The sequence below is a fragment of the Ruditapes philippinarum genome, unplaced genomic scaffold (genome assembly GCF_026571515.1).
Source record: "Ruditapes philippinarum isolate M1 unplaced genomic scaffold, ASM2657151v2 ctg11861_1_1_1_1, whole genome shotgun sequence".
NCBI lineage: Eukaryota > Metazoa > Mollusca > Bivalvia > Venerida > Veneridae > Ruditapes > Ruditapes philippinarum.
In genome coordinates, this window is record NW_026854374.1 from 1 (window position 1) to 27,321 (window position 27,321).

The 27,321-nt window shown below is 32.7% G+C and overlaps 2 protein-coding genes across 2 annotated transcripts; both read left to right on the forward strand.

Moving 5' to 3' along the window:
* Positions 1–1,101: 1,101 nt before the first annotated feature.
* LOC132739998 (uncharacterized) lies at positions 1,102–5,951 on the forward strand. The gene is made up of 4 exons (XM_060727849.1): positions 1,102–1,284; positions 2,338–2,496; positions 2,684–2,872; positions 3,723–5,951. Exons 1-4 carry the CDS (start codon positions 1,125–1,127, stop codon positions 4,070–4,072), a joined length of 858 nt encoding a protein of 285 aa, XP_060583832.1. The 5' UTR covers positions 1,102–1,124; the 3' UTR covers positions 4,073–5,951.
* A 2,510-nt stretch (positions 5,952–8,461) lies between these two features.
* LOC132739997 (hedgehog-interacting protein-like) lies at positions 8,462–26,255 on the forward strand. Its single transcript, XM_060727848.1, has 5 exons — positions 8,462–8,617; positions 21,657–21,722; positions 22,232–22,332; positions 22,776–22,871; positions 26,100–26,255. Exons 1-5 carry the CDS (start codon positions 8,541–8,543, stop codon positions 26,129–26,131), a joined length of 372 nt encoding a protein of 123 aa, XP_060583831.1. The 5' UTR covers positions 8,462–8,540; the 3' UTR covers positions 26,132–26,255.
* Positions 26,256–27,321: the final 1,066 nt, after the last annotated feature.

Sequence of the window (27,321 nt, forward strand, 5' to 3'; positions counted from 1 at the left end):
AACTGAATTTCACGTGCATCTTCGACGCCAATCACGCCTACCGAAATCGTATTGAGGAATCAGTAAGGGTTGACGTGATACCGAAAAGCAGGGTTTGTATTGTTATATCTTTGTATTATCTAATACAATTTTCAAATTCACAATTTGTTGATTACTTGTATAATTCTATTGTTAGGTTAATCAGAAATTGGCAATTTTTTTTCTCTTAATTCTACATAGAGCATCCTGTTCGGAACTTATATAATTGAGCCGCGTCACGACAAAACCAACATAATGGGTTTGTGACCAGCATGGATCAAGACCAGCCTGCGCAGTTTGTTCAGGATCCATGCTGTTCGCTATCAGTTTCTCTACTTGTATAGGGTTGGTAAGCGAACTGCATGGAACTGCATGGATCCTGATCAGACTGTGATGATGCGCAGGCTGGTCTGCATCCATGCTTGTCGCAAACGCACTAAGTTGATTTTGTCGTGACGCGGCTCATATATGAATTGAATAGATCTTTTTAATTTAGAGTCTGTCGGGACGAGGAACCATCAATTATTTTTTTTTGTTGGATTTTACGTCGCACCAACCAGTATATGTCATATGGAGACTTTCCAATTTACTGTTGCAGAAAGACATCAGGTGCCACTCAGTGCATTATTTCATGCACAAAAAGGCATCTGAGTAGAAACATCGAGGTTTAGTAAGCTAGCTGAATAACATCCTCACATGAAAGAATCCAACGTTCCTTTCGGGATTCAAACCCAAAGCCGTGGGGGCAAGTAGTTTTAAGTCAATGACTTAAACCACTCGGTCATTGACGCCCAAACCACCATTTGCATTGTATGTTCATTCTAGCAAAATCATCGAGCGCTTTATGTCAGTGACAGCCAGTTTTCTACAGAATCAGTTAAGTCAATACTTTTTCTGTCTTCGCACGATATTAATGGCATGCTGCCCATATTCCAAAACAATTTTAACTACTTAGGATCAGGGCTTTAAATTAGGTAAACAAATTTACAATATACGCTTGTATGTTTACTTGTGAAACGTGTGCATCTATTTGATTATTGTTTAAACATATATTTCAATACATAGATACCTTATTCATACAGATTTCCACAGACATTTATTATACAATGGAGGTCATAGTTGGTACAAACGGAACGAGTCGTCATGAAATATTTGTAAAAGGTGACTCGATGGCCAAATGTAGTTCAGCAGGAACATATGACGTCATATTTCGCGATAGTAATGGCAGAGACACAGCGCATGTGAACGTTACATTCACCATGAAAGGTTTGCTTTTTCGGCCATTGTTTCACTTCGACTTTCGGTACATTATTAAGCCATTCGCTATCATTTTCATTGTATTCCGTGTGAAACGTTTTATACTACATAATTTTAAGAAAATATATGTGCGAATATTAAAGTATTACAAGTGTCAGTTCATTTTTATATTGGCGTGAACAGATAATGAAAACAAAAGAGATTCAGTTGACAATCAAAATCAAGTGTATAACATTATAATATCGGAACCATTTTACGTTTCATTATGTAAATGCTTATGACAATTATTTGAAAGTTTTTTTAATTTAAGTACGTTTGTAATAATTTTGTGTTTTTTGTTTGTTTTTGTTTTTTGTTTTGTTTTGTAAGATTATTAAAATACCAATTCCTTATAGTTCAAAAGTTAAGGCTTTATTCTTGTTACATATACCTCTGGCCCAAAATACAACATAAACATACAAAAACATGGGAAAATTTCGATGTAAAAAAAAACATTAAAATACTAAAATTCCCCTTAAATTTTTTGGGTTTTAAGAAATTTTTTTATTTTAAGGGGTACAAAAATAACCCAAAGTACCCAGAAACTGATATAACCAGAATACTGACGCCATATTTAATTAACATAACTTTCTCAGAACAGCAAAATATTCCGAGTGAAGTACCAATCTGCCAAAATAAATTCAACTAAGGCATTCTTGCAACGAAAGTCACAGAGAAAACAGGGCAGTTAATTCGTGACTGAATTATATTTTTTATGTTTTATTTCTGAAGATTTACGTAACTCATCTTGGTTCGTGCCAAATTCCAGTCAATTCCCCAATTTCGTTACAGCTTAACTTGTGAACAAAGGCCATCAAAATGATAAACGGAACATGACCTTTATTGACAGGTGGTCTTTATTTGGAGCAAATTTTGTTCTGCTTGAATAATGAAGGTTTGACGAAAAGTGATCTTTATTGACACGATGATCCTATCTGGAGGTGGTCTTTAACACAAGTTTGAATGTATATATTATTCATAATCACTTAATACTGATAACATGATTGTATCCTTCCTGTACAGAATCAACACTGGTAACGTCGATGAATCAGAGACAGTTAAAGGGCAGCAGTAACTGTCTGGAGACGATGTTTGACATCACGTGCAACATTCACAACGACTGCAACAACTACCACACTACCATCTACAAAAATAAATTTGGAAACGTACAAAACCTAAATAGTAAGATATTTCATTTGATGACATTCAAAAGTTTGCCTTAACTTATTATAAGATTACGCAGAAATTAAACCAAACTCATTTTCACAATACATGTACCTACTTCGGTTATTTAAAGGTTTGACAGTATATCTTCAAATGTGCACGGTTTAAGTGATATAAATTACTTTCTATTCAATATCCATTGCAGGTTATCTAGAATGTAAAAGGAATTTTACTGACGATGCCGGCTACATGATAGACTGTTCCGGCTCCTTGCCTGACAACTTGGTGGAAAGTTACTCATTTCTGGCTTGTAAAATGGAAGCGAAGCGCCCAGATAACAGAGTGGTGAAAAAGGAACAAAGATACACTTTGCCTAATTGTGGTGTTGAATCAAGTATGCTAGTTTTTCGTTGTTCTGTTGAATTCTTAACCTTTTAGTTAGCCTTTCCACCAGTATAGAGCCAGACCAACTTGTAGTTTGTTGTACTGTAAATCGGGTGACCGCGACGGTTAAGGTCACCTTTGTTGTATCTGATCATGAAATCTTTTCTACAGTACCTATGCTCTTGCTTGTACAGAAGTTAACAGCAACTGGTTGACAACCTGACAAGGAACGATGCGGCGGCAGAACTGTGGTCTGTAAAATTCATTGATAATCGAGGAAATCTTCAAACGTTTATATTAACGTTAGAAATTCAGCAGATCAGTTGCTATTTTTCTAAACATACTGATGAAATAAATTGATGAATTTGATAAACTTTGTCTTAAACAGTAGACCAGAAACATAACGTTAAATGTTCCAGATTTGATTGCACTTTAGATATTTCATTTCATTTTTGATGAATATTTTTAAACTTGTCGTCTTAAGTTAAATTTGATATGATTTCTACATAAAAGACTTAAGTATCAAGATGTGCTTGTCGGATACCCTCGGTATATATTCCGTGCATACTAAATTAGATAATCTAGTATGTAAGAAATATATACCGTGTGTAACCGACGAATCAAGAAATTATATAAATTTTTTACTGATTTCTATAAACGAAAAAAAACAAAAAAAAACAAAAAAAAAAAACAACAATAATAATAATAATAATAATAATAATAATGATAACAATAATAAAAACCATGTAGTTTAACTAAAATATGATAAATTTGATTTATAGTCACCGTATGACGATTTGAAAAACGTTGATATTTATAATGTCCACGTTGTTACTATGGAAACGAATTCATTTTTTCAGGATGTCATACTAGAGAGCCGGGATATGCGGTATTCAACTGCTCAGAAAAAGCAGCAGACTATCTCAATCTTCAGAAAGCAGACTGTAGTTTTCCAAAGCAGTCCAACTGTTTAAAACCCGGACGGAAAGTGTTTAGTTTGAATAAGGATAGATTTGACAATCTGACATGTTCCACGGAAAATACTGTACCAGTTTGCCGACTTTCGTGGTGTAGCGACTATCGTTTTATCCGGAAAAACGAGATACCCGGTGTGGTGATCTGCTCCCCGAGTTTCAATGAATGGTACGTGTCACCAACAACTACATCTACAACAGTTCGAACAAGTGAAGGCACGAGTCCGACAACATAGAATCTAAAATGAATCTCAATTTTAACAGGATTACTGCGCAGTTACATTTATTTATATAGATTTTGTGACAGTGTAATTTTAAAGAAGAAACAAAGCAAAAAAAAAAAAAAAACGACGACAGAGACTCCCAAAAAATCTCCGAAATTTCACTTTTATCAACATTTTTTGTCTTCTTTGTTTAGTATAATGGAGTATTAAGTATTATTTTGAATAACTCACCGTATTATGTAATATATCAAACGATATCTTAGTTGGAATTTATTGGAAAATTACAAGCAATTGATATTCGGACTTTTACCAAATCGTTTTCATGAAGCATTCCGTAAGAATTCAAACTACATGTTATATAACATTAACCAAGTCAAAATGATTTTCGCCGTTCCTTGACAAAAAAAAGAAAAAAAAGAATGTATGCTATTCTTAAGATGTGTTTATCGGTTGGAACATTGGGCACTTATGAATTTAGAACTGTCTTCTGTGATGGATTGATACAAGAGCCCTATTTTGTTTAACTTTGCTCAGTGCACATGTCATATTTTTATTTTTTATATGTGCATACATGTATAATTTGATTCCTTGACAATTTAATTAAGTCTGTTTTGACTGATGTGCATGTCTTGCATCTTTTAATTATATAAACTATGTTTATTTTAACAGATATAAATACTACCCACCTACCTACATCCTTATTTATTACTGTAAATCTATTTTTTTTATTATATCTAAATGCCTACCTGTTCACCTGCCTAACAACTTAATGCCTTCTTGCTTAACTACCTACCTATACTCGCCAACCTACTTGCTTGCTTTGTCTGTCTACCTCACAATATACCCGCTTATTTAACTTCCTACTTTTCTGTCTACCTCGCTACATACCTATTTTTTTTGGCATTTTTTCTTGCCTACTTTCCTACCTACCTACAATGTACATGCCTGCCTGTTTACTTGCTTAACTATGTAAATTTCTACCTGCCTGACTACCTATATGCTGTGCTTACACGTCTGTCTACCTCCCTACACACCTGTACACATTCTTGCCCAATAACCTGACTCACTACCGGCATGCATGTCTACCAACCTACCTTACTACCTTACCTTTTATTTAATACCATTTTCAATGAATTGTTTTCTCTTATAAAATTAGTGACAAATTTAGTGATAAACTTAAACATATGATTTAAGTTTTACAAGAAGTGTAGAATAATAAAATAGAATGTATGCTTAAATGTATTAATTTGTTAATGTGCAAGAAAAGCTTACTATAAAAACATTTATTAATTATTTTTATTTTTGCTTGCTATTACTTTTTTTCTGGATGTGATTTGTAATAGAAAGAGCATCAAAACACGAGGATATATGATTTGTACGAGGGGGCGTAGTCCCCGAGTAAAAATCATATATTGCCGAGTGTCTTGATGTTCTTTCTCTTTTGTATCATAGTCAAACATAAAAACACGTTCCCTGATACCACAATATGAAACCCCACAAAAAGTAGCCAATGAACGAGCATCTGAATATGATATTTCCATCGCTATCCCTTTCTCCGTCGTCACAATATGTAAACCCGGGACAAAAAGAACCAATCAATGGGCATGATGCTCTAGAGTGCGGGTAACTAATAGCTGCACTCCAGTTAACTCACTGTGCATGTATATGTATACGATTTATCTCTGTCACATTTTCAACAGAAAGGTCCCCAAACTATGATACAATTGTTTATACATATATGTATTGATAACATATCATTTGAAAAAAAAAATAAGTTTTATTTATTTTTTGTTTTTATTTTAATTCATGCATGTTTGATTTTGTACCGCTCAATTTTGTATTTTTTTGTAATAATTTTATTGAAACATCTTTTAATAAAGTTGACATTTTTCACATGGTGTTTTGTGCATAACTCATCCTTTTTTATGTCGTATATATACAGCAAAAGAACTATCATAAGACACTTTACAATTTCCGTGGAAGATCTTGAAAACACTACTTTTAGCTTTTAAGGACGTTTTCGGGAGTTTTCATATGGACATATAGGCAAAATTTAATTTCTTTAAAATTGGCGTGATGATAGTATATGATAACAGCACCATTTTTAACGAAAAAAAATTGGGGTCACCGTTCTCGTTTTTGAGTTATCTGCCCCTGAATTATAATTTTCTACTTATTTGAGGCCATGTAAAGAGCAGATAATTTATACATACGTAAGTGAATTCTTGTTTTTACTTCTGGATAATGTTTTTCTTTTTATTGTTGAATACAAGACATAACAAGAATAGCATTGATGCAAAGCATCAAAGGGCGTCCAAGCAAGAAATGCAGCAAGTGAAGATGAACTAGTAGACATCTGATGACATGATATTCTTATAAATACTTTTTAATGGTTAATAGGTTTTTACCAGAATTGAATATCAATTATGAATGGGCAGACAAAAGACATTGTTCATCATGATCTTTGGTAACATACATAATAACCCACATGATTAATTAAAAAAAAAACGAAGAGCGCGATCAATTGACGGATAAGACCATTTTATTTGAAAATATTTTCATCGCGAAATTCTCCAGTTCGCTATTCATTGCACATATCCCGACATTTCAATTTTGATAATCAAACACCCTCATACCAATCATAATGATCGGCTATTATGACAGACGAAAAGGCCCGAGAAGTTGCAATAGCCCTTTCACAAAATCTGATTTCATTCCATAAGGGGCGTCGCGCTTCGTCGCGGACGCCAATTACATGCAATTCCTTATGTCGGGCAGATTACTCGAAAATGAGAACGGTGACCCAAATTTTTCCCTTAAACATGTTAAAAATGTTTCTGTTATTATATTCTAATAACATGCCAAGTTCAAAGAAATTCTATTGAACAGTTTTAAGTTTGCCTATATGTCTATATGAAAACTCCGAAAAGCGTCTTTAATCCATTATTTTCAAGCGTCCGAAATTTTCGTTCGTACATACCATAAAAACAAGTAGCAATTTTTCTTATCTAATCTTTTGTACGAGTTATCCCTCTTTCTTAAAAATCCGAGTAAAAGTTAGAGGAATAAATTCTGTTTAGAAACCACAACATGTAATTAGAACAAAGTGCCTATAACTTTGAAAACTGTTATATCTTGGCTATCTATTTTATAACATTATTTTATAAAAACAATAGTGTGTTTATGAATTGACGCCTGTTCTCCGTTATGATCAGAGCTGATCGTCCGCGAAAGCATTAAGTTACAATACTATGGCATATTGAACAATGTTAAGTACAATATTGAATTCTTTTGCAAGGGCACAAGCCGAGTCTTATATATATGTTTTTGCATCCATGATTATATTCAGTAGTGTTCTTAATCGTTTTTAAAGCTACATGCCTCCAGATGAGTCAAAATATTTCAATAAAATAAAACTTATGAAAAATGTAAGAAGATGTAAGGTAAAGTAAAAAGGTTTCAAGATTCAACTAATATTTTACATATTACGTTCGATTATTGACTGATTTTCAGTATTTACAACTATATTTCGACTACGTTACTAGTAGACGCTATTTATGTATATTTTGACCACTTTTTTGTAGTTTTTGTGGTTTGTAAGTGCCATTGATAATATGTAAATTGCTAACTTTTGGTGACTCATTCAAATACATTTTCAAAATTTTCATGAAATTTGCATGGGTCTGGAGGCGTGCTGCTTTAAAGACCTCTCGCTATTCTTTAACATTTAGACAGATAATTCTTACTTCAATTCGAATAATGATTTGATATAGCTTTTGGACTCTCAAAAAAATATAACGAGCATAGATGGGTACGGTGTAGATCTGATATGACCCTTTTGGACGCTTGAAATAAAAACAAGGCTATATAGCGTGTGATACGGGTTTAGTATGGACTCGAAAACAAGGCTTGATTAATAAGATTGGAGCACATTTGTGGGCTGTGAATGATTTTTAAAATATAGGAATTTTTTTTTGTCCTGAGACAATTTATTGGTTCTGAAATATTCGTTATTATTGCCAGTAAAATATCCTTAAATTTGGGGGGGGGGGGGGGGGGGGGGGGAATTTTTGTGCTAAAATTGGGTAAGTCTTCAAACTTCAGTATAAAAATCGAGTATGATTATGTGCAAGGAAAATCTAATATGTACATTAGAGAACGTTGGCAAGTGTGTCACTTATCTCTTAGTCTGAGGTGATCAAAGTGATTGAAACAAATATTGTTGTGTACACAGTATTTATAAACCAGCTTTAAGACGTTTTTAGAAAATGTAAGAAAAGAAAAAGCAAGTTTTTGTTAAGCTTTAGATGGTGTACATGATGAGAGAATGATAAATAAGGAAAATAATGCACTGATTATTATTTTTGTTTGTTTAGCCCTACATACATCGCAACTTCCTTTTGTAAATTTGAAACAGTATATAAAACTTAAACCTATAAGGTAAATTATCAGAGGGCGGAAGTCGTTTAGAGGAGACAAAATGGATGGAAGAATTTTAACAATTATTGTAGTGTTTTGTATGATTGTAGCAGTGACAGAATCACAGAATTGGACAGGGTGAGTTGTTGTTGATGATTATGATATAATGTCTGATTCATGACTTCATGTTAAAAGCTTTTGTGAAACTTTCATAACTTGAAAGACTTGATTGCAAATTTATATTGACATTAATTTGACATTCTTAGCGATTCACCGTATCTTTCGTGTAAACTATATTTATTATACTCGTGCATATTTTTTCATACAATTTTTTTTACTTTGATGTGAGACAAAAGGGATTGTTCTACATCAAAATGTTCAGTCACTTCACAATATAGACGTGTCGTCTGCTCTTAATAGTTGCATTCTGGTTTCAGTATCTTTACTTTCTGCTATTGTGCCTGTCAATATTTTCAGTTTATAAAATATCTCAATAAAAAAATGCTCCGCATAATAAGGTGTATAATTTACAAGGCCGCATTTGGTGAATATTTGTGGCTATGATTCCATACACATACATTTCTTAAACCAATTAAAATGCTGAAATTACATTGTATCTCTTGATTCTCGTAAAACTAGAAATGTTAAAGACTCGTTCATTGACGGTTTCGGTTAATAAATTCTATAATATACACCGAACACAGCTTTTTAGAAGAATTCAATATTTTATTAAAGCATATTGTATCACCATATGATGGTGATGATGACATTTTAACAATGTGATACTATGTGTAACATCCCATTAAAGCAGCACGCTTCCAGATTAATGCTTATTTTCCTGAAAATTATGAAAATGTAATCAAAAGCATAATATTGTACATTAACCAAAAGAAAGCTATTTACCCATTATCAATGCCCTTTTAACCCATGTGAATTACAAAAAAGAGCTCAAAATATGCAAAATGCCTTTACTACGTTAGTAACGCGGTTGAAATATAGTTACACATAATGAAAAAGTAACCTTTAATAGACCATGACATGCAAATTATTACGCAAATCTTTAATCTTTCTGCTTTTCATAAACTCTTCAAGTTTGATTTTAGCGAAATATTGTCGCTTATCTGGAAACATGCTGCATTAAAAAAAATTATGCTCTCAGAAAAAAGGAAGGGACGTATTTCACTTCATAAAGCAGCATTGTTTCACTATGCATAGACTTGCACTTGTACATTTTTGTATTACATTGTATTGTATTGTATGATAGGGTATTGCATTGTAAAGAATTTGTCAGACATGTTATAAAGGAAAAAAGGATAAAAAACAGTTATTTTGTTAGCTACTGTATTGCACAAGTTAAGCAGAGCCACAAATTTGAAAAAAAAAAAAAAAAAAAACAAAAAAACAAAAAAAAAAACTACAACAAACAAACAAAGAAGACAAACAAACAAATAAACGAAAAACATTCCCTTAAAACTTGATAAAAAAAAATTCATGCTCAGGACAAAGAAAGACATTTTTTGGGATCATGTTTGTTATTGTCTTTCTTTCGTTTCTTTCCTTGTTTATTGTTCTTATTATGATGGACGTGATAACGTATTGTTAGATCTTTTTGAAAGCGGAACAGTTTATTGTAATAAACGACAAGAAAACTTTTATCTCTTCGAAACATCATTTGTAAAAGCATGTTTTTAGTTTAAGCTCGGTTGTATGAATATGCTTGAATCATATTTGACCTGTACTGGTTTCTTATTACGAAATATAGTCGTAACCCACGGAAGTTTTGAACCTACGTTTATTGAATTGAGAGGCAGACAAACTTAACCATATATACAAATGCGAAAGATATCTTACTTTATTTAACAAGAATTTTAACATACGAAAATCAATGAACACATTTTAATAATATGTGCGTTATGTTAAAGGCCCATTTAAGCCTCAGAAATGTTATCTTTATTATTTCTTAATAACTTGTTATTTTTAATATATTGCCACAGTTTCTTTAAAAAAAAACTCAGTTGCCGTATAGATGAACTATCTTTTGCTTCTTTAGCTCTGTTGGCATGTGAATTAGTTTGTTGTATGGAAGTAAAAATACCTATGTGTTAACATTAAATTTTGCTACCTTTCATGTTTAACACTGCTTTCTTCAGTTGTTTTACATTATACATGCTATAAATCCTGGTTTGAAACATTATTAAACACAGATTTGACATTTTAAACGATTTGAGATATATGAATTTCTAAGGCATAATGTGCCTTAAATGTTTACAAATCAAAGCATCGTCGATTATTTTTGTGTTTTTGGTAATATTTTCTGACAAAATTGTGGAGATATAACACATCGAGGGGTGAAAGCGAAAGAAGTCTAAGTGCATATTTGTAAATTTTTCAGGAGAGACAAAAAACTGTCCTGTTTTTTTTCAGGTTATATATATAATTATTATTTGTGTACTCTGAAATGAAAATCAGTTATATTGTACATTTAAAAAAATTACTTGAAAAAAAAAATGAAAGAAAAAGATTATATTTGTAAAAATGTACTTAGACTTTTTTCGCACTCAATATTTGTCAAAATATCAGAAATTTGGTAAATGCGAAAAAAGTCTAAGTGACAGAAAACAGGAAATAAACATCCTATTAAGATAGAAATGCTCAATACAGAATAAGTTTAATCATTACTTACTATTCTGAATATAGAATTGGAAAGAAAATAATATAAATTTAAAAAAAAATTCACTTGGACCTTTTTCGCAGTAAATGGTCATTTAAAACTTGCCTGATAAATAAGTGACATTCAACCATATGAACCAGATACTTTCATCTTGAAGGAAAATAATATTAAAGTTTATAAGATTCTAAGACTAATTTAGGTTTCTACATATTTATTATTGCATTCAGTTTCTAAAATAATGGATTTTTTGTGTAGTTGTGATCATAAACAGAAGTTTTAGTTGATAACCATAAGATATTCACTAAAACAGATACTGGAAGAAATTATGTTCTTCAATTCTAATGTAAAAACAAATAACAATAACTGTCACTGCAACTGTATCAACATGCAACTATTCCACAAGTCCAACTCTACAATCACTGCATTTGCTAACAATTGCACAAGTCCAACTCTACAATCACTGTCACTGCTACAGTATCAACATGCAACAATTCCACAAGTTCAACTTTACAGTCACTGCCACTGCTACAGTATCAACAGCTAACAATTGCACAAGTCCAACTCTACAATCACTGTCACTGCTACAGTATCAACAGCTTACAATTCCACAAGTCCAACTCTACAATCATTGTCACTGCTTCAGTATCAACATGCAACTATTCCGCAAGTCCAACTCTACAATCACTGCCACTGCTACAGTATCAACAGCTAACAATTCCACAAGTTCAACTCTACAATCACTGTCACTGCTACAGTATCAACATGCAACAATTCCACAAGTTCAACTCTACAATCACTGCCACTGCTACAGTATCAACAGCTAACAATTCCACAAGTCCAACTCTACAATCATGGTCACTGCTTCAGTATCAACATGCAACTATTCCACAAGTCCAACTCTACAATCACTGCCACTGCTACAGTATCAACAGCTAACAATTCCACAAGTTCAACTCTACAATCATTGTCACTGCTTCAGTATCAACATGCAACTATTCCACAGTCCAACATTACAATCACTGTCACTGCTACATTATCAACAGCTAACAATTGCACAAGTTCAACTCTACAATCACTGCCACTGCTACAGTATCAACAGCTAACAATTGCACAAGTCCAACATTACAATCACTGTCACTGCTACATTATTGACAGCTAACAATTGCACAAGTTCAACTCTACAATCACTGCCACTGCTTCAGTATCAACAGCTAACAATGCCACAAGTCCAACTCTACAATCACTATCACTGCTACAGTATCAAGATGCAACTATTCCACAAGTCTAACATTACAATCACTATCACTGCTACAGTATCAACATGCAACTATTCCACAAGATAACACTACAATCATTATCAACTGCTACAGTATCAACAGCTAACAATGCCACAAGTCCAACTCTACAATCACTGCCACTGCTTCAGTATCAACAGCTAACAATGCCACAAGTCCAACTCTACAATCACTATCACTGCTACAGTATCAACATGCAACTATTTCCACAAGATAACACTACAATCATTATCACTGCTACGGTATCATCAGCTAACAATGCCACAAGTCCAACTCTACAATCATTGCCACTGCTACAGTATCAACATGCAACTATTCCACAAGTCTAACACGACAATCACTATAACTGCTACAGTATCAACATGCAACTATTCCACAAGATAACACTACAATCACTGTCACTGCTACAGTATCAACATGCAACTATTCCACAAGTCTAACACTACTATCACTGTCACTGCTACGGTATCAACATGCAACTATTCCACAAGATAACACTACAATCACTGTCACTGCTACGGTATCAACAGCTAACAATGCCACAAGTCCAACTCTACAATCACTGCCACTGCTACAGTATCAACATGCAACTATTCCACAAGATAACACTACAATCACTGTCACTGCTACAGTATCAACATGCAACTATTCCACAAGTCCAACTCTACAATCACTGTCACTGCTACAGTATCAACATGCAACTTATCCACAAGATAACACTACAATCACTGTCACTGCTACAGTATCAACATGCAACAATACCACAAGTCCAACTCTACAATCACTGCCACTGCTACAGTATCAACATGCAACAATGCCACAAGTCCAACTCTACAATCACTGCCACTGCAACAGTATCGACAGCTAACAATTCCACAAGTCCAACTCTACAATCACTGTCACTGCTATAGTATCAACAGCTAACAATTCCACAAGTCCAACTCTACAATCACTGTCACTGCTATAGTATCAACAGCTAACAATTCCACAAGTCCAACTCTACAATCACTGTCACTGCAACAATTCCAGCTAACAATTCCACAATTCTAACTGAAAGAAATCACTGTAGCAGTATCAACAGCTAAAAATTCTTCAAGTCTAACTCTACAATAACTGTCATTGCTAAAGTATCAACAGCTAACACAAGTGTAACACTACTATTATTATCACTTCTAGGGGATCCCATAGTAAATTGGTTAAGATGGCCAGCTTTAAAACACTTCAACCTCACAACTGTGGGTTCAAATTACATAAGGAACTTTATATTCTTTCATTTGAGAAAGTATACAACTAGGATGGTGGTTCTACTTAGGTGTCCCAAATGTGCCTGAAATAGTGAATGATGGTCTTCCTTTACCATTTTAAGCTGGAAAGTTGTCATGTAACCTTTACAGTGTCCAGGTGACAAAACAAACTATCAATGCTGAAGTATTCACAGCTAACATTTCCAGTAGTCTCTCAATACTATCAATATAACTGCTACAGTATCAACAGCAAACTACATGAAATATACTTCTTTGATTACACTTTTAATACTTACATTTGTATCACTATCTCTGCTATAGTACTACAACCACTAAATTATCAATTATTTCCACTACATCACTATTGCTGCTACAGTATCTTCAGCTAATAGTCAACCACATAGCTTCCTTTACTTAGCTACAGTATCTTCAGTTTACTATGATATCACATAGTAGTAGTATTAACTGAAGATTCTGTAGCAATGATAGTGAAAGTGACTACGGGGGGGGGGGGGTGCCAGATGAGTCACATGCAATACAATGGCATTCTAAGGATGATATGACTTTGCCGAATGGAATGAAGTTGTAATTTCATATGCAGTTATAAGAAATTAGTTACGGGTGTAATGACATTAATTTCCATGGAAAGTTGTTTAATTAAGATAAAGTATTTAAAATATGATTGAATATGGTAGATTATGCAAGAAAAAATAACTGACACATGTTTTCGGTTGAAGGATCAGAATATCTGTCCTTCTGGAACACACCCATGGGCGGGTCCCGTAGGGACGAATATTCCAATCTGAACAGCAAAATATGACAGATATTATAATTCTGTAACTGTAACAGCTATCACTTCATCACAAACGTTACCATTACTACAACAGCTACTTTCACAATGACTGCTACAGTGATTTACAGTTACCTTTAGTTACACTGAATTCATACAACACCAATCACTGCAATTGTTATAACAGCTTTAAGATACAGCACAAGTACAAAATATAAGTGGCAGTTACAGCTGTTACAAACTATTTTCAACTCTGTTAATGAGGATGATGCTTAATGACAGTGATAAAATAAAATATGATAATCATTTGACAAAATGAACTATAGAATGTGATATGCAGCTTATTGTGAGCTGTCAAGAAACAACACCCTGTATCACATGTTTGATAGGAAAATTAGGCAATCAAACCGTTATGCCAGTTTTTGAGGGGCCCATGGTTTACATTTGCTTTCTGAACAAGCATTTCCTGTGGCATTGTCATAAAAAAGCACTAAATTAGTATTTAAATTTTCTTTAACTGACCATCATTATAAGAGTTTGACAATTTGATATCCATGGGGTTGCTACATTATTACATAGTGATTCATCGTCTTTATTTTCATGCAATACAATGAGTTTGTTACTACTTAACAGTTGCACAAAGGATATAACTTAAACTTAATGACATTATATTAATTTTATTGTTAATGTATTGCTGTTACCTCATTTAATTTATTATTCAATATTAAAGGCAGCTACGCCCTCTATTTTGATATAAATTAACATTGTAAGTCTATAGACAATTAGCTTTTGAGCTTTAATAGGTTTTAATGAGTTGTACATTCTTTGTAATATTTAAATATACATTCTGTATGAAATAATCCATCCAATCTTTAAATATATAAAGATCTATTATATGTCATGGCTAACATATTTTTAAATATTGAAAACTTAAACTATGTAGCATTATATAGATCTTATAATTACAAAATTATGTCAAAAAAGGCGTGTGCCAAGTATATGGACTCTAACACCTACACCTGTCAAAATCAGACAACAGTTCATGTGCTTCTTATGGCTGCACCATTGGCACAATATCACCTTTTACGTGGCCCAACATTGTCACAACATCAAGGTTCCAACTTTTATTAAATAAAATAGCACTAAAATATAGGATCCTTAGTGCACAAATTTTTATGCCTGAAAAACTGGCCTTATTAATGTTGCAATATTACCAATATAATGTAATACAATTTTAGTTTATTTGCTTTAAAGGCACATTATGCCTCAGAAGCATCTTTAGAAAGGTCAAATGATAAAATAATGGTTTTAGAGAATTTTAGAAGATGTAACCTGAAGAAAGTAGTGAGATAAACATAAAATAATTTGTTATAAAGGTTAGAAAAATAAAAACAAATTAGTTATTTTGACTTCCATACAAAGTTCATTGTAAACTGCATGTACCTATAATTGTCCAAAATCAACAGATAAAAAAGATAGCTGGGCCAATGAGTAATGTTTGGATCCTATAAAAGTACATCAAAATTAACAAGAGCCATGTCAACATGGCCATCCCCGCCGAATGTGTTTGCTCATTGGAAGAATGTATATGTAGTAGAGCAGAATAATTCCATTTTAAGAGGTCTTTTGGTAATGAAAACTGATGGCTATAGTGATTACAGATTTGAAACCTATGTGAATACTGATGGCTGAAAAATAACAAAGGGCAATAACTGAAAAATAATGCAGGGTAGGTTATCATTCTTGGTTGTGCTGTACCCCTCCTCAGGAAAAATCTATCCACCTATGAAGTTTCAAGTTGATACCTCAAATACTTCTTGAGAAAAAAATTGAATTGAAAAATTAAGTATGAAAAATAACAAAGGGCAATAACTCAAAAATTATAAAAGGTAGAGTTATCATTCTTTTGCAGTGCACACCTCCTGAGTGAGATCTATGCACCTATGAAGTTTCATTTTGATATCTCAAAGGCTTTTTGAGTTATGCTCTGGACAAAAATTAATTTTGAAAAATAACAAAGGGCAATATCTCAAAAATAATGCAGGGTAGAGTTATCATTCTTAAGCACTGCACTCCTCCTCAATGAGATCCATCCACCTTTGAAGTTTCAAGTTTATACCTCAAATACTTTTTGAGATAAGCTCTGGACAAAATAGCATGAAAAAAAAACAAAGGGCAATAACTCAAAAATTGTATAGGAAAGAGTTATCATTCTTGCACACAACATTCCTCCTCAATAAGATCTATCCACCTATGACATTTCATGTTGATATCTCAAAACACTTTTTGAGTTATGCTCCACTCAGGTGAAAAATTAGTATGAAAAATAACAAAATGGCAATTACTCAAAAATTAGGGAAGTTAGAGTTATCATTCTTGTGCACGTGCACACCTCCTGAGTGAGATCTATGCACCTATGAAGTTTCATGTTAATATCTCATAGGCTTTTGAGTTATGCTCTGGACAAAAAATCAATTTTGAAAAATAACAAAGGGCAATAACTCAAAAATCATGCAAAGGTAGAGTTATCATTCTTGTGCACTGCACTCCTCCTCAATGAGGTTTATCCACCTATGAAGTTTTCAAGTTGATAACTCAAATACTTTAAGAGATATGCTCCGGACAAAAAATGTCGGACGGAAGGACGGACGGAAGGTCGGACGGACGGAGACCTATTTCTAAATCCCCGGGGAAAATTTTCGGCGGGGGATAAAAAAGCTTTTGGAGAAATAAAAAATAAAAGCATTTCTGAGGCAAAAAATGGCCCTTTAAATTTTGGATTACATAAAATAAGCCAACAATTTTTAAATATAAAATTTCAAAAAATCATTTTATCAAATTGGGCAGTTTCTTATTTCTTCTTCTGAAACGCAACAAAAAATCGAATTTTTATTGTTACAGGCCTTACAAAAAAATGTTAAGAGAACATTATTGAAGTTGACTAGGGCTATTTCCCTTTCAATTGAGCTGATTCTGTTAAAGCAAAACTGCAGGTAATTCATAATATGTGCTAATAAAATGTTTAAGGTGCCCTAAGAAGGCATAGGATGCATTAGTACCGAAGGGACGGTCAGAAAATATCGGGACTTTTCATGCTTTCCTTTCTCTTTTCCATTGCATATTACTTTACAAATTAATATATTGGTGAAATACCAATTCATTCGCCAAATAACTGTGGTCCAGTCTATTTTCAATGATAGTTTGTTACACAGATTTTGCCCTCTGATATAATGAAGGTGTTTTGTCTATCATGGACTTTGTTAGAGGAACAACATTTTCACGGGTCACAAAACCATATGACACCAGTTACGGTTGGGTTCCAGGAAGCGACCTAGAAAGTTATTTAAATATAATTTTGCAAGAACTTGTTTCAGCAATTCGAGCTTAAAATAAATAGTTTAAAGAAGGGAACAACGCCGTAATAAAGTTTCTCGTTGCAGAAAAAGGGACAAAGCCCTGCCACATCTTTCAGCGGCCCTTAAAAAAATTTCTATAAATGTGTACGCAGAATAAGCTTTCAAACCCTTCCCTTCAACCGGGCTACATTTCTGAAGGCAGAATAAGGTTTTACAAATTGGACTGGCGGCCAACTGAGGCGGTGTCCCCAACAATGTTAGGCAAATGTTAAAGCTTTTGTCAACAAAAATTATCGAAAGTTAACCCTTTGGAGGATCAGGCAAAAAGGGTTAAAGCATCGGTAAGGCATCGCAACACAATGGATTTACCACATAAACACCTAAGTGCAATAGCAAGATAAATTGCCAGATGGGTTGCCAGGACGCTGTCCGCAGAACAAAAAGGAACCAAAAGTTAACCAATTCCCCAAATGAACATTTAAGTTGTTTTTAATTGTGAAAGGAAGATAAGTTTTTGAAACCCCATTATCACTTTGGGAGAGAGATGTGGGGTTCATTTATTTCCGAAAACCTGAAGACAAAAGCCTCAGTCCCAAAGCAGTGGAAAAATGAAGCTGGTCCCCCTCTCCTAAAAAAGTTTAAAAGCTGTCTCCTTCGGCTGGCAAAGTCATTTGCTTCTTTGACCTTTTAGGATTCACGAGGAATGATTACTTACTCATTTCATGCAAAAAGGTCAAATGTCAACCGCCAAGTACTATTCTGATGAAAGTAATTCTGAAAAATCTCAGAGAAAAGCTGAAGCAAATGCTTCCCAGGTATAGAACTAGAAAAAATTTTCCCTTCGTCACTATTTAATGCCCCCTCCACATATCGCAGCAGCTACAGTGGCAGTTTCAACTCTTACAAATGGCAATTGTTGTTCTCAACCACCCTCCTTATAGCCCAGACCTTCGCCCCCCTGTGACTTTTATTTGTTTTTCCAGAACTGAAAAAAATTGACTTGCTTTGGAAAAAATAAGAAGGACCAGGCGGGCTTTATTATCTGCTGTAAACATAGGTTTACGTCAGGTTTCACAGGGAATTACAAAAGCTCCCACCAAGATGGGCAAAAGTTGCGTAGAACATATCTGGAGAATATTTTAAAAAAAAGTAGAAAGATCTTTTTTTACAAAAGCTTTTGAATGGGTTTTTTCGAGAAAAGTCAAAAGTCCGGAATATTTTTCTGACTTTCCCCTTCGTATTGCATTGCCCTTTACAAATTACTTCTGTGTTTCGGACTAATTGTGCCATGAGAAAATTACAGAATGCTTCTATTTGTTTATTAAATGTTTATTTTGGGTACCAATCTAAGTTCAGGAATCATGACAACTTTAGATTAGTCATTCATTGCACTGTTAGGTTTATAAAAAGTAAAATAATAATAATCATAATCATTTCACTGATACATAACTTTGCATTTTTTAAATACTTATGTATTTTTTTAATTAAACAATTTTTTTAGTATGATCGTTATTAGTCTCTTCAATTTGTTTTTGGTCAAAAACTCAAAATTTCTATTAAAATGTGCTATATAAACAAACCAATCCTTCTGCTAACCCAAATTGATCACTTGACCATTTGCTTGCTGTTTACTATGTTAACTTGTATTAATTTATACCAATCTGCCCCCTTATTAACGTTACACTAAGGATCTGACGGCACTAACAGGAGGTGACCTTGACGGGCCTATCAGGAGGTCACCTTCTCGCCCAACCCTTTAAACTGCCAATCATAATGGGTTATTGACAGGAAAGCAGTTTTCTTTTTAATCCACTTGAAAAACCAATACTCAGAGTAGGTTAATTTTAGATTATTTCTAAAACAGACCCAAGGGGGCGTTGTCCTTATATATCCGGCCAGGTAAAACAGGAAAACAATTTGTGCGATAGTTAAATTTCCAGTTTTATTTGTTTCAAAATTAACCTGCCTTTCATTTTTTGAAGCCAAAATTGAACAATTTGTTTTTTTCGCACAAAAAAAAAAAATTTTGTTTGTTACTTCCATTTAAAGGCAAAATTAGATGTAAAACAGAGATACTTTGTCTAATCGCTATTTAAAGGGACTTTTTTTGATTGGCCATGGCCTTTTAAAATAAGCTTTTTTCGCGGAAATACAAATCAAAATTAAGGAAAACAAATACATTGGCAATGAAGATTCATGAAAAGTTATTTATCTTTAACTTTATTTATTATGCAGTTTACAGTAATTTGTTTGGATGTCAAATACTACTTGTCAAATTTTCTACTTTTATTAGCCGACTATGCAATATAGGTTGGAATAAATATCAAATTATTTTGAAGAAGGAAACCACCTTATACATTTTTAAATACTTGCTTAAACTGACTTTAGAATAACTTAAAAATGTCAAATTATGAAGGGTTATTCTCTTCCCCAAAAGGTAATGAATTGACTTTATAACATGAAATAACAATTATATCATTCATGTTTTTAATATTTTTTTCAATAGGCAAAACATTTTTTCCACTTAGACTTTTTATGCATTCATTACTATAGTAACACAGTTTCAGCACTGAATACGAAAAAAAAGTCTAAGTGAAAAAAATACATGAAAATACGCAAAAAATGATATCATCTTATATCAGTACTACTTTTTCAAACAGTTTCATATATAAACATACTTTAAAACTGAAAATGAAATACTGCTTATAATTTTTGTCACTTAGACCATCACATTTTTTTATAAAATAATTGCGAAAAAAGTCTAAGTGACTATGTTCACTTAGACCTTTTTCGCATTGACTGTTTTTCATATTTCAAGTAGTCTTTTTCCGTATTTTTTAAATATATATAAAAATTAATGTGTTGTGTTCAAGATTTTTTCACAGAAGATGTATATACAGATTTCAAACACATTTATGTAAAAAAGTGATTTTCTGAAAAAATGTCACTTAGACCTCTTTCGCTTTCACCCCTCGACATGCAAGCTTAAAAAATGTGCTTAGCCATTGTTTTTTTTTTTTTCATTTTTTTTTAATGCGTTTATTTAAGGTCGCCGCCGGAAAGCCCATATGGGCGACCGTACACTCAAGTCGGGCCATCCTAGAGCGTCCCGCCGAGATTTTTTCGTCGATTTTTTTCCAGCTTTTATTGGTGGAGGAAGACCCCAGGTGCCCCTCCGGGCATTATTTCAGGCTCGAGCGGGCACCCGAGTAATACCACCGACCTTCCGTAAGCCAGCTCATATATTGCTTTTGTTTGCTGAATTATCATCTCTTTGTCATGTAAGTACAGTGGCATTAAAGTGACATTTTTGTTGTTGTTTTTGATACTTATTTTGTTTTTGATACATTTTTATTTGGGTTTTCGTACATATTTTTTTTTAGTTATGCAGACATATCTTATTTAAGTTGTGCGTACATATTTTATTTTAGTTTTGCAGACATATTTTTAAGAAAATAGTATAAACGAAGTAAGTATCAAACAAATAAAAATAAAAAATAGATGTGTAAATGTCACTTTTATGCCACCGTATGTAAATGTAAAAAAAAAAAAAAAATAAAAAGAAAGAAAAAAAAAAAAAGAAATAAATAAAAATATAACACCCAAAAAACATAATGAACATAAAACAGGGAACATGATATTGTACAGTTGATAATCAGGTTACCATCCTGATCTTGCCTTAAAGTTTAAAGAATGCATATTCAAAATTATTAAGTTTCTATACGCAGCTCTTGTCACATTACGGCCAGTTTAAGAAAACACACACATCATTTAGTATGATATGCAATAAATGAAGTTTTTTTTTCGTTCTTTACTTACAGCAACACCGAATCTTACAAAGTACGGAAGAGTGAAACATGTAGAAGGTGTGTTGAACAGTTGCCAACGTAAGAAGCTTATAATTATTAACATTGTTTATTAGGTTATTAAGTATAGCAACGAAGAAGAAAATCACAAATGAAAAGTTCACTAGGAATGTAGGAATGAGCAAGTAATTTGGAAATTTTACTCAAAACTACCAAATTTTTAAAAAAAGGCGATGGAATATGGGCTAAAAGGATTTTTCTGAAATATTATACAATACATATATGTAGTGCAAGCTTTCCACGGAAACCCGTAACTTTTTCCAGGAACCCCGTGACAGTTATCATAAGAACTCCAAAACAAGTTATCATAAGAACTCAATCCTTTGTGTAACAGTTCCTTAGTTGTCAGTTAATTTAAGATGTTTGTCATCATAATATAACAATCTGTCATCACTTGCGCCTGTATAATGGTGTAGTGTTATTGTATAATCACTAGACGTCTCTCTAACGTAAATGTTGGTATTTTTGCACACCGTGTAAAGAGCAAGCTTATTTAGATAGTTAACTTCAGTTTTACAGGATTTTTACAGGTATTGCGCTCGGTTTAGAATTATCATATGTAATACATATGCGACTAAATTAAGGTGTTCAACAGGCTGGACTCACAATGGAGACTACAATTGTAGCATCCGTAAGTATAACTATATGTCATCTACTAATTAAAAGTGTCAAATCGGAATTAGTTTTAATTCTTCATAATTATTTTTATCAACTATTGATATAACTGCACTTAATTAGTAAGCCAGTCAACGTAAATATTAATACATTTCATTCATTATTTCATTTCTACAGATTTTACGGGTTGATATGTCCGATCCAATATTTAAAATCGAAGCAAACATCTTAAATTTTGGCAACTGAATGAGTGCATATGTCTATGTGTATCTGCGTGCGCGCGGTTGTCCTTGTGTGTGCTCACATGTGTGTACGTGCATAGGCTGAGTTAAAGAAACATCTTGACTGATTTCAGGATTTTAGAAGTGTGTGAATATTGCTGCTCCAGTCCCCCTGTCAGAACAAAGAATTTACTCTCTAAACAATTTGCCATTATAAACCCTTTAACCTTTTTTTCAGCAATATGTAGACCGACCTGCGGATCCGTTGGGGAGTGTGTGGCTCCTGGTAAATGTGATTGTAAAGGTCTGGCAAAAGGTCAATATTGTCAGGAGTGTAAGTCATCAAGTTGTTTATAATAATTAATTGTACGATAATAGAGCTGTATGTGTATAGAAAATAATGATTAATATGACATAAGTACTTACAAAACAAAATTTAGAAGTCAGATATTCCTAAGTTTGATGAAAACGATTGTTCAAATTAATGAAGTCTGCTTACTTTTTGGCATAGGTGTCGGATGTTTTGAACGGTATTTAAACGGAATATATAGGTGATGGGTTATAGATAGTTGAACATTGAAGAGTTAAGAGTAAGATATTCATGAATAATATATGATTAAATGTTAAAATTTGTGACTGTGAAAGAAGAGTACTCCTTACATTTAGACAATTTATTGACTATTTATTTATGTTTGCTATTATTTTAGTTTATGAATGTGATATTCGTTTTTATATGCCCGAAAGAATTTCGGACAAATTATGTTATACCCCTGGAGTCTGTCCGTCCGTCTGTCTGTTCGTCCGTTAGCAATTTGGTTTCTGGATCATAATTTAAGTTCTATTTGGCCCACAGTTTTCACACTTCATAGGATGATTGTCAGTATTGAAAATAAGACCCCTATAAATATTTGGGTCATAAGGTCAAAGGTAAGTGTCACTTAACACTGATAGTTGTGTTTTTAGCATAACACAAGTTCCATTTGGCTTTCAGTGTTCAATTTTCATAGGATGATGGCCTATATTGAATAAAAGATCCATACGGTTTGATAATACGTGATGTAAATTCCGATTTACAAGCATTCTTTAACTGTCAAATGATAAATATTTACCAAAATAGAGTAATAAATCATACATATTCTCACCAGTATTGACAACAAATATGACCTTGTGAAAGCTTGATATTAATTCCAAAAAATCGGTTCAACAGACTACTCCTTTTCTCTTGTTTACATTCGTTATTTTCGAAAGAAAATACGTCATGTATTTATGTGACGTCATGTAGTGATAAAAGGGTACCCTAAAGGGAATCTTATTTCGACGTTTCATTTGAAGTAGCAATGATTTATTTTAAAATCGTCGGGAAGGGTAATAAAATTATTATTTTGGTTTTGGAGTGTTATATAGAGGATATTTGTATGTTTGTGTGTAAGATGAAATTTTATTTCATCGATTGGGCTTTAAAAATAGTATCCTCACTCCTGGCTACGCCACTCGTGAGAATACTGTTTTTTAAGTTCACGAGACGAAATAAAATTACATCTTACACAACAAACAGACACATTTCTTTTTATTTTATGCTTAAAAAGAAGTTAATACGAAATTTCCATAATTTTAACGTTAATATTAAAACTGTTTCCCCCATTGAGAGCCCCATTTAGTCGGAATTTCTCATTAAAAACAAGAAGTTTTGAGCTGAAAATAAGTCCGCCAATCAACGTTAAATGATGGTGATATTTATTCATTTTATTAAAAAAATATGAATGATCGCTTGTTTTAATAATAAAAACAAACAATTCTTGTAGGAGAAAAAGTCCAACCATCAATCCATATTTCTGTTACTTACTGCGAATTTATATTAGACCTGGCTTTGTAAATTGTAAGCGGCAGCCATTTTTAAAGTTGTGTATTTCATGGGAGGAAAATAATTGTGTAAGAGTCAGAGGGATATAATTTGCATTTGTTAGTCGTACACCTTTTTAAAAGAAAGAAAACTTATTTGAGGATTGTAACAGACAAAAAATTAGTGTTGCACAGATGTGAAAACAGTCAGAAAAGGAGCTAGGAAAATGGAAAACTTGGAAGCTTGCCAAGAACGCTGGGTTGTTTTACTTATCTTCGAGTGATGGCTGTCAATGCTTTTTAATTTTTCATAAAAGCATTACGGCAGTTATTGCTCGTAGGATACTTTTAAATATGCCCAAATGTCATCAAGAGCAGTTTTGCATGGGGAAGGAATGTATTTTTCAGACTGTAAAAATGAAACAAAAATCTAGAGACGAAATTTGGTGATTGGAATTTGATGAATAGATAATAGTTTTCTTCTTCTTATTACTTTTGACATTTAAGTTATTTATCAATTTCAGCTTTGCTTTTTCTTTAAACAGCCTGACATTGTCAGAATTGTCAGCAAAAATAAAATTGAGGTACCACATGGGGAAAATCTTAAAAAAGTAGTTTCGTCATTGAAAAGAGTGAAATTATATTTTGATAATTTTCACTGTGAAATTACCAAATATAATTTTCACGGATAAATCAGTAATCCACTGAAAAGCATAAATAAATGTGGATATATTATCTGCCAAGATAAAATATCACACTCGCCTAACGGCTCGGGTGATATAAAATCTTGACAGGTAATATATCCACATATATTATTCCAAAACCAAAATAACATATAATTTTGAATACGTTAATTTAATGTATATGCCCTTAAAATTTGCTTATTTTATGCTATACCCCTGGCATCTTTCCGTCCATCCGTCGTAGCATTTTTACTTACAAGATAACAACTTGATGGTGGTGCTTTGGAAGCAGTAACTTTATTAATATATATGAAGGAGGATTGCTTTTTGAAGGAGGTAATACTTATTTCAATGTGTTTATGTATCAATTTCTTTAATTTTTGTATACATTGTATTTATTTCCTTCATAAATGAGTACGGTGAAAGATGGCTGTTTTACAGAAGTCACAATCGCTTTTGTTTATTCATCCAAGACTAACACTTTTCGGGCATATAATGTTCCACCTAGCGGTGTTCTTTCTATACATATATGTATCGATTACATTGCATTTGGAAAAAAAGTTTTAAGTTTTATATCTTTTTTTTTTATTTTAATTCACGCATGTTTGATTTTGTATCTCTCAATTGTGTATTTTTTTCTTTCTTTTCTTTTTTTTTGTATTAATTTACTGAAATACCCTATAATAAAGTTTACATTTTTCACATGGTGGTTTTTGCATAACCAGTCGCATATTTTCAGCAAAAGAATTATCATAACACACTTTTCAATTTCCGTGGAAGATCTGGAAAACGTTACTTTTAGCTTTTAAATTTCAATACATAATATTCAAGCATCTGAAATCTTCGTTCGTATCTATCATGAAAACAAATTTACAATTTTTCTTATTTAATCTTTTGTATGAGTTATACCTCTTTTTTAAAAATCCAAGTGACAGTTGGGGGAATAAATTCTATTTAGAAACCACAATATGTTATTAAAGCAAGATGCCTATATCTTTGAAATCTGTTTGCAATTATTGTAGTGATTTGTATGATTGTAGCATTGACAGAATCACAGAAATGGACGGGGTGAGTTGTTGATGATAATTTCAATATAATATCTAACTCATGACTTCATGTTAATAGCTTATAATTATAAGAGTTTCATTTTCATGTTAAATTTTACATTCTTAGCGGAGGGCCGTGGCTTTTGAAATAATTCTTTTTATATGTTTAATTTGACCTTCTGAGCGGATGGCCGTGTTTTTGAAATAATTTTGCATATGCTTAATTAGACATTCTAATAAAGCGATTGACCGATTCATTCGTATAAACCATATTTATTATACTCCTTATTCCTCCTTGTACATTCTCAAACAATTTTGACTTTGACATGAGGAGAAAAAAATGTGCCTTTAATGTTTCCATAAAAGCATTGTAGAATAGTATTACTATTTTTTTGGGTAATACTTTTTACCAAATTGTAAAGAGAGAAAAACACCCTTAAACTTTCATAATGTTCGTAGCCATTTTTTCTTTTATTTCCATTTGCGTAATCATTTATGATCTAAAACAAACAAAAAACCCTGAGAAACGAAAACAAAAATACTACTTTTACAATGGGAACATGATATTGTAGAGTTGATAATCGGGTAACCATGATTGTAAATTGAACAAAGCATGAAGCTTCTGCGCAGTTTTTGTCACGTGATGGACAGTGAATATTTTGTTTATAAACACACCATTTGACTGCGTACCTTTACATAATGCTGCAAGCTTAAAGAAAGCATGATAATCAAAACTTAATGGTATTAGAATTTCAGTTTTTTTAACGAAGTTATTAAATTTCTTTATCAATTCATTAAAAATTTCGTTTTTTTGGGGGGTTTTCTTTTTTTCCCTGAAAAGAAAAATTCAAATCCCCAAAAAGAAATGGAGCCCGGGGCCCCTTTCAAATTTTAAACAAAGGGTTCCCCTTTTAAGGGGAGGGTTTTTTGAAAATCTTTATATAAGTAAATCTTTTTAAAGGCCCCCAAAAAAACATAAGCAAAAGAAAACGCCTCGGCCTTTCACCTATTAAAAAAATAAAATTTTTAGGGGAAAATGCCCGGGGTTTTAAAAAATTAGGAAAAGAATATTAAAATACTTTTTAATAGATTGGGTCGTTTAAAAAAAACTAAAAGATAAAGGGGGTTTCTAAGATTTAAACTTTAAACAATTTGAGAAAAAAAAAATGATTTCTAGATTTGTCCTTTTTTAAACCCTTGTTTTATATAACTATAT

Excerpts from the sequence above, each read along its gene's own strand:
- LOC132739997 (XM_060727848.1), top strand. The coding sequence starts at position 8,541 with ATGGATGGAAGAATTTTAACAATTATTGTAGTGTTTTGTATGATTGTA. Across the intron at positions 21,723-22,231 it reads TGTGTTGAACAGTTGCCAAC|GTATTGCGCTCGGTTTAGAA; the intron begins GTAAGAAGCTTA and ends GGATTTTTACAG. Across the intron at positions 22,872-26,099 it reads AGGTCAATATTGTCAGGAGT|CATTGACAGAATCACAGAAA; the intron begins GTAAGTCATCAA and ends GTATGATTGTAG.
- LOC132739998 (XM_060727849.1), top strand. The coding sequence starts at position 1,125 with ATGGAGGTCATAGTTGGTACAAACGGAACGAGTCGTCATGAAATATTT. Across the intron at positions 1,285-2,337 it reads CGTTACATTCACCATGAAAG|AATCAACACTGGTAACGTCG; the intron begins GTTTGCTTTTTC and ends CTTCCTGTACAG. Across the intron at positions 2,497-2,683 it reads AAACGTACAAAACCTAAATA|GTTATCTAGAATGTAAAAGG; the intron begins GTAAGATATTTC and ends TATCCATTGCAG.